Source organism: Malania oleifera, chromosome 5 (genome assembly GCF_029873635.1).
Source record: "Malania oleifera isolate guangnan ecotype guangnan chromosome 5, ASM2987363v1, whole genome shotgun sequence".
Taxonomy (NCBI): Eukaryota; Viridiplantae; Streptophyta; class Magnoliopsida; order Santalales; family Ximeniaceae; genus Malania; species Malania oleifera.
The window spans coordinates 26,177,119-26,191,205 of record NC_080421.1 but is presented as its reverse complement, the minus strand read 5'-3'; the positions used below and the strand labels follow the sequence as shown (position 1 = coordinate 26,191,205).

The 14,087-nt window shown below is 34.4% G+C and overlaps 1 protein-coding gene across 1 annotated transcript; it reads right to left on the bottom strand.

The window, feature by feature from the left end:
- Positions 1 to 1,420: 1,420 nt before the first annotated feature.
- On the bottom strand, positions 1,421 to 7,103 carry LOC131155002 (uncharacterized). Its single transcript, XM_058107876.1, has 4 exons — positions 6,794 to 7,103; positions 5,968 to 6,396; positions 2,740 to 3,235; positions 1,421 to 1,958 (listed from the first exon to the last, which is right to left on the bottom strand). Exons 2-3 carry the CDS (start codon positions 6,312 to 6,314, stop codon positions 2,761 to 2,763), a joined length of 822 nt encoding a protein of 273 aa, XP_057963859.1. The 5' UTR covers positions 6,315 to 6,396; positions 6,794 to 7,103; the 3' UTR covers positions 1,421 to 1,958; positions 2,740 to 2,760.
- Between the last annotated feature and the right edge of the window lie 6,984 nt (positions 7,104 to 14,087).

Below are 14,087 nucleotides of genomic sequence, written 5' to 3'. Positions count from 1 at the left end.
GAATTTGAAATCCATTGACGTTAGGCTACAGGGAAAGGTTTGATCATGCGTTGAAGTTCAAGGTGCATGCAATTCTTCGCTCTAATGCAGCTTTAGGGTATTTCTGCAGTGGAAAATAGTGTTTATATTCTTCATTTATCAAATAATTATAAAACTATCACATTTTTTCGTTTTTAACAGGAAAAAACATTTTTTTAATTATTTTTCAACTTCCCTATACAAAAAAAAAATGGTGACAATTTTATAATTTTTTTTTGAAAAACTAAAACTTTAAAAAAAAAAATCACTATTAAAAATACTCTTAATTTTTGGATTAAATTTGAGAGCATGGCTTTCAATCTTATATCGGAAAGGGGATGGCGCTCTACAACTAATTATTCTCCACAACCCTTAAATGTTTCCATCGGTAAAATATTTATGATTCAGTTTGCTAGATGCCAATTGGATTGCAATGAAGTAGAAGTAAACTAAACTTTAACATGTTTATACTAATTTAATAAATGAGCTTCAAAAAAACGAGTTAAAATATATCTCATAAATTATTTTGTTCATGTTCAACTCCTTAATTGAGTAAACCTAAAATAAGTCTAAACTAGTAGGGCCTAAACTCATTTGAAATCTCATCATTTATTAATGAACTCCAAAAAATGGTCATGAAATTTCTCAGTAGCACAAATAAAATGATAACTTGATTCATTTGCGATTGTAAGTGAAGTATTTTGATTTGTATTTTACTGTCCCGTCAAAATACTTTTAAAGATAAATAAAAATGTGATTGGCAAGAACTCCAGAAAAAATACTTTTAAATACATACCCCACCCATAAAATAACATCAATTTAAAATGAGTTTAAACTAAAGTTGTAAATGAACCTTTCGATGAACAAACAGATAAACCAAAATTTGAATCCATATAAGAATAAGACTACAAGCTTAAATAAGAGGTTAACTCATTAAGGCTTAAAAACAAGTGAATTGAACTAGTTAAACAAACTAATTTGCAAATTTGGTGAGCCAACTACCATATAACTCAAGCTTAACTCATTTAGATTGAGTCCTAAATTGCTCAACTCATTTACAGCCCAACTGCTAAGCCCCCTTTCCCTCAAAATCATATTACTTCAATGCATCATTTGGCCAAGCAGCTCAAATTTTAGATAAGAAAGTTCTCTAATCTTGTGTGTGGAAAATTAACATTCAGATCTTGAATTTAAATCTATGCTGATTTGTTTAAAACGTAATATAATAAAATTATATTTTCTTCTTAGTCTACACAAATTCAAATTCAAGACCTAAATTCCAAGTTACCCAAATCTAGGATTATACCACAGGATGTTAGATCATAACTTTTTGCCCTCACAGCTGGTTCAAATTTTTTTATTGAATCAAAATAATAATTATAATTACAATGGTACAAATAAATTGGTATCCAACCCACCAATGAATGGAATTTTAATTAAGTAATATATGAAAAGCTACAGCAAAGGTGCTCTGCAGCAAGACATGAGAGCATGAGAAGTCATTTTCATGGAGACCCAACACCCCTTTTTTCCACTTTCAAGTTTCAAACCCAAAAACACCAGAAAAGGAAAAGAAACAAAAAAAATTGTCAAATGGAACAGGTAATAAAGATAGAAACACATAATGAAATATTGAAATATTCAAAGAAGAGCTATTGAGGTTTATCCTTAGTCTTTAACACTGCACTTATTTTTTCTGATGTTGATCCATGAATTCCACCAAATTATATCACCCTATGCAGAACATGCCGCTCCCTCTCTCTCTCTCTCTCTCTCTGCGAACTTCTTAAATACTTTAAAGGCAGTTCTTAAAAATCCTTCCGCCAGCTTGATGATACCTCTCTGGGGCATGCATTACACGCAAAACAGAAAAACGACTGAAGGAATTGTCACACGGATATAACTAAAGCTCTGATCACGGTGGCGGTGGAAGGAAGAGCCTGCAAACAAGTAATGGGGCAACAAGGATCAAACAAAAATTTCAGAGCTATTAAAACGGTCTGATCCTCCATCCATCCATTATAATGGCTTATACCGTCCAAACCAATTGATGGCTCATGTGAAAAAAAATAACAAGAAAGACCAGTTCATTGCCTATGGTCCTTTAAGAAATCAATGGTAAAGCTCAATTGTCTCAACAGCATGGGTCCATTCCCATAGCTCACATCATGTGCTCACTTTTGGAAAAGGAGACTGTCAACCTATTCTTTCTTCTGCACAAATGAGAGCCCCCAAGCTTCGCATTTGTACACACTACACACTACCCACTAGCTGGGCCTCTTCTTTTTCTACGCAGGACCTATCACTTCCTCTTCTATATTTTTTTCTAGGACCCATGCTGTTTTCTTCCCCCTCTGCTCTTCTCCTTTCAGGACATCATGTGGCCCGCCATAAAAGCGTGGGATATAATATGTAATAGGAAACAAAATTGTGACGACTGCATCTTTTGTTGTGAACAGGGAAATAATGATCATGATAAAGATTCATAAGAACATAAATTCACCATAACTAGAGAGAAGAATCTAGAGCAGCAACTTTAGACCACATGACCCTTGATTAGTACATGATTCACGTGTATATGATTTTTGCTAGATTCAAAAAACTGATGTTTTGATCTTCAGTTTCTATGCATATTTTTCCAGAATGATTTCATGAGATGTTAAAACACATAAGGCACTAGATGAATGGTACAAAAAGGTATAAAAAGGAGCTGTGCCATACCCTATATTGATCTTGATCTAATCAACCATGAACTGTGTACAAGCTCCGAAGATCAGAGTGCCCAAATCTTGAAACTGCAAAACCATATGATCCCACCACTGCAACAAGAACACCAAGGACAAGGGAAAATAGCTGGAAGTTGGCAAGCAATTCACCGCGAACCTGACTTTCACTTGAGTGACATGATATCATATTTTCCTTGAGCCGACAACCATCTGGCATCATGGGGCCATAGAGAGTGAAGGCAGTCTGATAGAACCATAGGCCTTGGAGTGTTATCGCGATGCCACTACACAAATCAACTATGAAGCTGGTTGGAATGAGTGCTCCAGCAACGGTGAACAAAATGCAGAGGGCTATTAGTAGCACAAGGAGGAGGTGATAGTACCCCTCAAGGCCTTTATGGGATGTTGAGTGGAAGGAGAATAATAGATACTCAGAACAGAACGCTGTGGCGGCAACCAAGCACAAAGCCCCTTCTGGCAAGTGAAGAAATCTGAACTCAACAAAATGGCAGTTAGACATAATACATAAGTTAACCTCCTTGCAGCATGCGATTGATGTTGCAAAAAAAGATTATCACATTCATAATGCAAGAAGTGTGCATACTGATAGCAGATGCACTGGCTTTGTAGTAACATGTAAATACACTGCAACTACATGCACTGACTAAAAGTGTGAACTGTGAAGTACCAGCATGTGCTCAAGTACCATTCTGTATTATGCCCAAACAAATTAAGGTTCAATAAGCAGTACAAATGGGAAATGTCTTAATTCACAGCTTAGGCTCCAGGGTTCTTAGTTTCCAATATATAAGGCCTAGGCCCTAAATCGTGCTTTGTTTGAAATATGGAATTCACAAATTAACTATTATTATGAGGTTTTCTATCTATTCAGTGGATTTCTTGTCCTCTCCAAGGTTGTGATCTCTCTTTTTTTCTTCCTCAATATATTTCTTTTCCTACCAAAAAAAAAACAAAGAGGTTTTCTATGTAAAAAGTTTCTGCTTTATTTTGTCAAACCTAATACTTCATTTCGATGCATTTAGTATTTAGGGTTTCAAAAAGTTTTTTGGAGAGAATTATTTGAAATTGACAACTATGAGTTATTGTTATGCCCCTTAGCCATAATTTTCTAAAAAAAAGTTTTTTAACAGGAAAAATATGCACACATGCTAACAGAAACCACCACCCACACCCATGACAGGGATGGGCTTATACCGGTTTTTAGAACAAGTTGCTCAAATAAACTCAAAAATAGGCTACACATAATGATCCCAACATAACATCTACATCCATGACAAGTCACATTCAATTTTAAATCTCATCAGATATGGGATTTATGAATGTACAGCACAGTTTTAAAACAATTTCTCATCTTGATCATCTTTCTGCATAATTTTGTTTACTTCCAGTTGAGTTCATCTTGGGTAACCAGTTAAAACACCTTGTTGCTTTTGAAAATATCACAAGGAAACAGGCTTCCAGAAAGTTTTATTGTCTTCCTATTTAAATCATAACTTTGGCCTCATACATTCCACGTTAATACTCAATTTGATATTCACAAAAGAGGCAATCTTTTATTGGACTGATATACATCCATGGTCACTGTATGGGCAAGATAAATGGCATTGACAACTAAACCTCAGAGGGGGGAAATGATACCTCAGGAAAAACAGGTTGGACCCATGAACAGTTATGGTGTAAGATATTTAGAATTGGTTTCTCATTTTTAATGAAAAAGAGTTCTCATAAAATACTTTTTTTTTTCTTTCATATATAAGTTACTCTAAAAGATATAATAAACAAATTATTGACAGAATGATTGCATTTTGGAGGAAAGGTCTTCCCTTCAGCATTTCTAAAAGAAGGGATTGAGAAGGTGTTTTATGCAAAGAAATGCCATGGCATGTTCAACACACATGGAATCACCAGGAAATTGCAAGAAAGCCTATGGAACATCAAACAGAAAACTTTCCAGGTTTCAGCCAAGTATAAATCTATCATTACAATCCATTTAAAGGCTCTTGCTTTTCTTTTTTAGAACTTCTCACCTAAATAGCAACCAATAATTATGAACAAAAAAGAGGCATGATTATGCTATCTACAGGAGCACCAAGCCAATTATCTAGAATAGATTCGGCCTCTGCTGCAACTAATCCTCATGTTGCATGGAGTATTTTAAATAAAGGCTACATTTCTCCCATGGAAAATTTTAATAAGGCAACTGTCAGAAGGCATTGTAAAGTTAGCCATCAATTACAAAACAAAAATTATAGAAAAAGAAAATTCATTAATGCATAGAAGAGATAATTACAAAGAAAGGAGGATAGGGAATCCTCCTAACGCAGAAATAATGTAAAAAATAAACAAAAGAAAACAATTACATCAAAGCCACTTTCCAATCCCTCTGAAGATCTGATAACAACATTCCATGAACGAATCCCAGAAATTGAACTCAAAAACAAGCCCTAAAGTAACTTTATCCCAAGGAAAAGATAAAGTTTATGTTTATTCTATGGAATGTATATATGATAGGAATGTGATGGAATCAAATGGGAATAACATTAAAATTGTACATAGATACTATAATTTAGAAAAAAAGCTACTCAAGAAAAAGTTTATGTTATTACATAGCCATTCCCATGATAAAATTGGAAATAATCATTCCTTACCATTGATTAATAAAATTCTATGTATTTTAATTTGTTTTATGATGCCGAAACACTTTCTTCTGGAAGCTATTAAATTATTTCCCTACTAGTTGGAATTTACTAATTTTTCTCAAGTTTCTCTACCGAGCTAGTTGGTTTCTATATATTCATTCAGAGAAAGAGGGGAAGAAGACTGGGACTATACATCTCAAAAACAGTGGGCACGAATTTCAGGAATATGATATGTCGTCATTTTCCCATTTCATTTTCATCTCAAAACTGAAGAGTTTAACACCCTAGACTTGTTTCTTTTCCTTTCCTAAATTTTCTCAAGAGCCAAACAGCTGTCACATAAAATTATCGGATGGTAAGGCCAAAACAAATCAATCTTGGGGACGACGCACCTTGATGTGCCGTCATTTTCCCATTGCATTTCTCATTTCTTATCTCAAAACCTGAAAAGTCAAATTCTAAAATTTTCTTTTCCTTCCCTAGTTTTCTCAGGAGCCAAACAGCTGCCACATAACATCATATTCAGTAGTTAATCCAAAACAAGCCAAGGAGGGGCGACTGACCTAGATTTCTCAGACAGCAGAGCAATGACGCCAAAGACGAAGAACATAAGAAGCATTCCAGCGTGCTCAAAGTCGTTCATATGAGATGGGTTCAGGACGCCATGAACAAAGAACTTGAGATGGGTAGAATACAGAAGCTCTACGCACATATCAATGAAAGCCCCTACAGCTATGAGATATAGCTCCAAGTGTTTCAGCCTGCCATCGAAACCCGGCACCGGGTTCCAGACCTGCACACGAAACGACTTCGGATTCGACGCGTATCGAACCAAAGAGCTCCAAACATGCCATGCCCCAACTACAAGGAACAGAGTCCCCGGAAGAACATGGCCCTTGAAAGATCCCATCTCTCTCTCTCTCTCTCTCTCTGCCGTCGAAGCTCTCTAAGGCCTTCTATTTCTCGGAAGAGACCATAGTTTCGCTGTTTTCCTGATTCAAAAGAGAGTGGGTTTGAATTAAAACTTTTTAATACTTGATTTCGACAGACACCTGCCAAAAGCAGACTATCCCATTGGAGATTGGTGAAGTTTCGTGCTCTGTTCAACGATTGTTTTGATTTTCAAATATTCTTTTTGAGACTTTAAATTTTTTTCTTCCTTTTAAAAGTCAAATTCAAAGGAATTAGGGCGAGAAAGCGATGCCAAAGTCAATCGAGAAATATAGGGAAACAAGCACAGACCAAACAGAGAAGGCAGCCATTGAAGCTGCTGCAAAAGAACAGAGAGAGAGAGAGAGAGAGAGATTTGAGCTAAAAGGTGTTAATTATGCAACATGCAATCCCAAAAGTGATTTCTTAAAACAGTGCGAGCAGATCAGTAGCACTTACAAGAAATAATTGCTTTCAGAAGCATTAGGATTTGTTGCGGGAAGCACTCCTTCGAATGATTATCCGAAAAGCAAAGGCCTCTCCAAATCAGAAACACAAGCTTGGATTATCACAAAAAATATATGTATATTATATTATCATGAGAAAGAAATGCGCAGCAAGATAATATAATTACATGAAAACCCAAAGGAGAGAGAGAGAGAGAGAGAGAGAGAGAGAGAGATGGACGGCTTGATCTCCCTGTCTCGGTCTCTAGTCAATCACGTTGGAGCCTGTTGGAATTGACCGGCTTTCCATTGCCAATAAATTTGTATATTAAATAATAGGTTTGAAGTTATTATATTATTTTTTATTGCCTAAACTATATGTGAATCAAAATAGATTTTTTTTTTTGAGAAATATTTGGGTACGTTTAATTTTGAAAAATATTTTTTACTTTTTTAAAAAATTACAAAAAAGTAAATAACTTTTTTATTTTTAAAGTATTTGCATGAAATAATCAGACACGAGTTAAGCAAATAGTTTTTTATTCTTAATTTGTTAAAAAATTACAAAATTTTAATTTATTTTTATTTTTATAAATTTATATAAAAAGTTAAAATATGTATATTTACTATTTTTCTAAATTTATAACTCTTACTTTTCATATGAGAGCATTTGGTTTGGATCTTACACTTTAATTTATGTGGATTGTGTGTAGAATTTTTTCTAAATCCACACAATCAAAATTCAAGCTCCAAAATCCTTTATTACAAATATTACCTTATATAAAACTTTAAACCTATGTAGGTTGTAACCCCCCAAACACAATAATGTCCATCAATATCGAATTGATGGAAAGTCAACCTGCACCACTATAAAAATGGACTTAGAGAAGAGGTAAAGATCTTAACCAAATCCACTTCTTTCTGCTGTTGCAATTCAAAGTCTCTCATTAGTCCTTTACTTAGGCATCGAAGTGATCTCTCGGAGTACACTCCGGGTCCTCCAAGCCATTATTGCTTAATCTTTTTCAAGTGGTCGTGACCGGGGAAAGATTCGCGAATGTCGTTTGATTTTTAGGCAATAACAGTTGGCGTCGTCTATGGAAACTCTCTTAAGAGATTTTTCTGATCCTTGATCATGGCTACATCACACAATTCAAAGTCAGAACCTGTAATGAATGACCAATCACCCCCAATCCATACATTATGCACCGGTTGACAATTCCAACGTGGCACTAAGTGAACCTTTACATTTCAGAAAAGGATGAAGGACATGTTCACTTTGATCCTGCAGCAGAAAATAGATTATAAGGAACCTGCTCCTCATCCTAATCGAGTATAACCTGAGTCAAATGAGAAAGTTGCAGTTCCACTAGAAGTCGCTGATAGGACTTCTAATCCAACAAAGAAGTTGGAGGACGCAAATAGCGTGGGTATTTATGAACAACGGTCACACGAATTTGAAGAAAAATTCAAAAAAAAATGATCAATTGGAGAAAATGATGAAGGAAACTCGCAGCAACCCCTTCTCCGGGGAGTCCTTTGTCAAATCCTTGGATCCACCTTTCACTAAAGAGGTAATGGATGTTCCTTTACCTAACAAGTTTAAAATGTCAAACATGGAAGTGTATGATGGTTTGTACGATCCTCTTGATCACTTAGACACCTTTAGAGTGTTGATGCAATTGCAAGGCACACAAGATGCATGTGTTGAGCATTTGCATGCACTCTAAAAGGAAATACTAAGGTATGGTATTAGACCTTGAAACCTGGTTCTATTGGATCTTTTTTTTTTTTTCAAAATGGACCAATAGTTCGCTAGACACTTCGTCAATAGCTAGAAGATAGCAAAAACTTTTGTTCATCTAATGAGCCTTGTACAAGGAGAAAGGGAAACATTAAAGGAATTCATGCACCATTTCGTCAACGCCATCATGTTGATTCGGAAATTAGATCACGGGGTGGTAGTAGAGTCGTGAAAACGGCTCTCCAGCTAAGGGATTTCCTAAATTCACTAGGGAAGAAACCCTCGATTAATTTGGGAGAACTGATGACACGTGCCTATAAATACATCAACCTAGAGGAGGTGATGACCACAAGAAAGAGTCGAACTGACTTGAAAATGAAGGCACCAACAAATGAGTATAGCTCATAAGGTTCGAAAAATTGGCCCAACTGATGAGCACAGCTCATGAGGCCCAAAGAATTAGACCAACTAATGAGCACAGCTCATGAGGCCCAAAGAACTGGCCCAACTGATAAGCACAACCCATAAGGCTCGAAGACTGACCCAACTGTTAAGTACAACTCATAAGACAAACAAATGAGTATGGCTCACTAAATTGGCCTAACATATGATCAGAGCTCATGAGCCCTGAAGACCAATCTAACTGATGAGCACAGCTCATGAGGCAAACAAATTAGCACTGTTCACTAAATTGTCTCAACAGATGAGTAAAGCTTATGAGGTCCGAAGACTAGCCTAACCGATGAGCACATCTTATGTGGCAAACAAGTGAGCATTGCTCACCAAATTGGCCTAACTGATGAGCATAACTTATGAGGCTGACAGAGGTTAATCCAAAATATACGAAGCATCTAGCTCGAATTTAGCGGAGCTGTAAAACATTCAGCTCAGATCAAGTAAAACGGTAATGAGATTAGCTTGGACTGAGCCAAAAATATGAAATATTTGGCTCAGATTGAGCCTAATGAACAAGATTATCGACCTACAATGAGCCAAGATAGCCAAAATTTAGCTTGGATTAAGCTAATTAATAGCTCAGAGTAGACCAAGCAAGGCTCGAATGAGCTAGGAGCATCACCCTTTTAGCCAAATGGACAGCTCGGAGTGAGCCAACTCTGTCCAGACCAAATCGAGAGTGGCTCGGGACATGCTAAAAGTGGCTTAGAGAGAACCAAGGGTAGTTCTAGTTTAGTTGAGAAATGGCTTGGCCTATGCCAAAACAGCTCGGCAAGGCGATAGCGGCTCAGATCGTGAGCACGACTCGGGAATATGGAAAGCGACACGGAGCCGAGGACAGCTCATAATTTTCTAAGATGGCTTGGACAAACCGAGAATGGCTCGAATCAGCCAAATACGACTCAGTATTATCAGAAACGGCTCAGATGAGCCGAGAGCTGCTCACGTTGAAAAAATAAATAAATAAGTAGGGGCTCGGCAGTTTCTAAAACCTTTTAACCTTGAAAAACTTGTTTCAAAGATTCGAAACTAGAGAGGGGGGGGGGGCAACTGATATAACCAAAATATCCTTACTCAAAAGGAAGAACGGTTATAAAACTACTATTAAACCTCTCTACATAATCAACGCAAACCTTGATCTACACACATTGATGAGAGAAAATGGTTACAAAACTATATTTAAAACATCCACATATAAATAAATGCCCATAAAACCTATGTAACCCCACAAGCAAAATAATGTCGATCAATACTGGAGAGTCATTCTCCACCACTATAAAAAGGGACTTGGAGAAGAGGTAAGAATTTCAACCAAATCCACTTCTTTCTACTATTGCAGTTCAAAGTCTCTCATTACCCTCTTATTTAAGCATTAGAGTGACCTCTCGGAGTACACCTCGAGTACCCCAAGTCATTTTTGCTTGATCTTTTTCAGGTGGTCATGATCGAGGAACGATTTGCGAAGATTGTTCAATTTTTTGGCAACAACAAGTACCTTATATAAAACTTTAAAAATTAAAAGCAAAATATATTTTATTTTATTATTTTAAAAAATTAAAAATAAGAAACGAAAGATCATTTATATTTTTAAACAAACTCTTTATTTTCCTTTTTTAAAATATGAATCTTAAAAATTAAAAATAAGTTAAATTTTTATGCTTTAAAAAAAATAATAAAAAAGAAAAATATTTTTTAAAACTAAATGAGCCCTAAAATTTTATAGCTAAATATTTCCGTATATAACAACTACACAATAAAAATAACCTCAAATCATGGAAAACATCTTTTTCATGTCATAATTATAATAGTATAATAATTCACCACCTTTTTGTTAGTTATGATATGACCTAAAAATATATCATAGTCAACTAATTGACTCTTTTTAGACGTGTAATAAACATTAAGGCTATAATAAAACTGATATTTTGACACGTACGTATTGCACGTGCTAAAAAGAGAGCACTCTAACCCAACACTCTCAACTATATTTATAAATATGTCATGCAATTTTATTGATTTGACAATAAATTTTTTTTTTTTTTTTGTTTTTTGGATAACGCCGGGAGTCCGGGCTTAGCCCGACTAATCCCACGCAGCTAGCCCATCACATTCCTGGAGGTAAACGCGGATGTGCAGCGCAGCAACCAAGAATCGATCCGTGCCCACACATCGTGAGATGCCAACACCAAGACTGCCCTTGGCCTGAACAAAAGGAAAGGTTGATATATAAATTTATTATTTTCTTAAAAGAAGTTAAGACCTACGAAGTTTAGGCAGTTAATTATTTGTAACTTTTAAAGAATTTTATTTTTAAAAACAATTATTTTATTTTTATAATTATCCTTCAAAAAATAATATTTTTATGTTATTTGCAATATTTGTAAAATTTAATCACATTTAATTTTTTTTTTTAAAAAGGTTATAGCATCATCGTTGGCTGGAACATGAATTCAATTTGGTATTTTAAAGGGAAAATTTAGATTTGTATTGTGTTCGTTGTGTTTTTGTAAACAACCACCCCCAAGGACATTCGGCACACTCAAATTGACATCCTTATTCTAATACCGATATTAGGATATGATATCTACCACTACATCAAAAGCTCGATCTATTAGTAAGGAGAAATCAATAGAGCGACACAAAAGTCCCGTATTTGTATGTACTATATGCGAGCCTAAGAGGACTTTTGTAGTGCACACATAAGCATGTTGACAGGATACCATGTACTATAGCAAGTCCAGAGAGAAGATATCTGGCACATAAATGTCAATTGTTAAAACTATTTTTGACACCTATAAATTTTCAAATCAAAACTTTATAATTTTGGATTTAATATGAAGGAAGTCTTGTTAAGAAATTGATATCTTATTAATATATCTAATTTTAGTTAAGATTATAGATCGAAATGATTCTATTAATCTTATTTCTTCCAATTAAATTTTTTTTTAAAAGAATTTCAAATTCCTTTTAAACAATTTGTATGCACACTTATACTTTTAAATTATTATAAATAAACATAATTTGATTTAATTTTATACATATCATATTAAATAATTTTAAAATTAATTAAAAGTTATAATATCTAAATTTGAGTAAGTACGTAATATAATGCACAAGATCATGCTAGTTTTAGTTTAGTTAAAAGAATGATGGAGATATGTGGGAAGAGACTTCTTGGTTATATGAGAAAAAATTACATGGAATATCGCAATAATTTATACGATTTATGACACACTATTCCTATTAAGTCTATCGATAATATTTTTTTTATCTCAATATAATAAAAAAAATCTAGCTGAATATATGTAAGATTAGGCTAAAAATATAATTGGAAAGTTTGCAGCATATGGTGGTCGATCGGCTACTTATTTGATAGTCAACTTGCCCTAGTTGCCTTTTTTAGTTTGTTGCCACCACAATAGTCAACTGGCCCTTTGTAATGGTCACTAACCTAATGAATTTTCAAAAATTTAAGTTGTTTTCATTTAATTGAATGATGAATTTGAGCATGTTACATATCTTGAAAGTTGTCACATGTTAAGCAATGAACAGGGCAATTTGAAGTGTAGTGATTTCAAAAAATAATAAATAATAAATTAATAATTAATAATAATAATTTAATAATATAATATAATATAATAATATATTAATATAATATAATATAATATAATAATATAATATTTATATAAACTTACAAGCTTCAAGATGTTTTTGAGAAACAAAAGTTGTGCCCAACCTCTCTCATCTCTCCTCGCGTCTCCTTCTCTTTTTTCCGTTCAACCCTCTCTCTCTCTTCTTAATTTCTCTACGTCCGCCATTTAAAAAATAAAAAATACCAATGGGTTCCTATCTCGGCTACATATATTTTAACCAGAGTGAATTTATCGTAGGAGCGTCGTAGGCACTTCTCCTGGAGTGAGGTAAGGGAAATAAATTATGTTAAGAATTTTTATAATTTAACCGATTAAATTGTAATATGAGACGAGGAATTATATATATACGTTTTTCTGAATATTTTGGCATATGGAAATTAGATTTTGGATTATTATTATTATTATTATTATTATTATTATTATTATTATTGTTGTTGTTGTTGTTGTTGTTGTTGTTGACTCTATGAGTCCAATCCGGTTTTTAATAATGACAAATCACTTGATATTTGATCTGTGCATTGAGTTTGTGAACAAGACTTACACTGAGCATGCACGGAAAGATAACGAGTCATTGACGCCATAAAGTAAAGATTATACATTTTAGAAAGCATCATGGAACTTAAAGAGTATGAGAATCAAGATGCAAGCAGCAAAGGTCAAGAATGTTTTGGGAATGGGTATTTAGAACTCATGTACTTACATTTTCGTATGATTTATCTGAGGCTCAATACAATTTAGAATGATTTTAGGATTCATGCATTTCATGTAGATCATTAGAGTACATACATGGACTTAGAAATGTTTTTAAAATAATGAAAACTTGTTTTATAAAAGACCCAAGTAAATAATCAAAGTAGAATTTTAAACTGGAAATGAATATGTGTGAAAAAGGGGACTTCGGTAGCCTGAAGTTATCCTCAGGCGCCTGAAGAATTTCTTTGGTAGCCTGAAGATTAATTTCGGTAGCCTGAAGAATTAAAGGAGAAAGACAAAACTTGACAGAGGTACCTCGGTCACCTGACCTTGAAACCTCAGGCGCCTGAAGTTGCCACTTTAGGAGCCTGAAGTCGAGTTCGGTTGCCTGAACTTGCGGGAAAGCCTAAAAATCAGTTCTTTATTAAAAAGACAAGCGAAGTATCTTATTGATCCAATGGCTGAGATCAATCCTAAGGGTAATATGTTATATATTATGAATATCTAAACCCTAGAAAAAAAGAAGCTAGACAAACAAGAAAGAGAAGAACACACCTTGTTGCAAGATTGTTGATTATTTACTCTTAGTGCTATTCGATTGCATATACATCAATCTCAAATCTTCAAGCTTGGGCAAATCAAATCAGTTTTTCAAAGGGAACTTGTTTACTCTACTGTACTTCATTCTAGTATTGAGGTTTGATCTTTCAAGTTATTAATCTTGTGAACTTTACATCTCATTCATTGCTTGTTCTTGACTA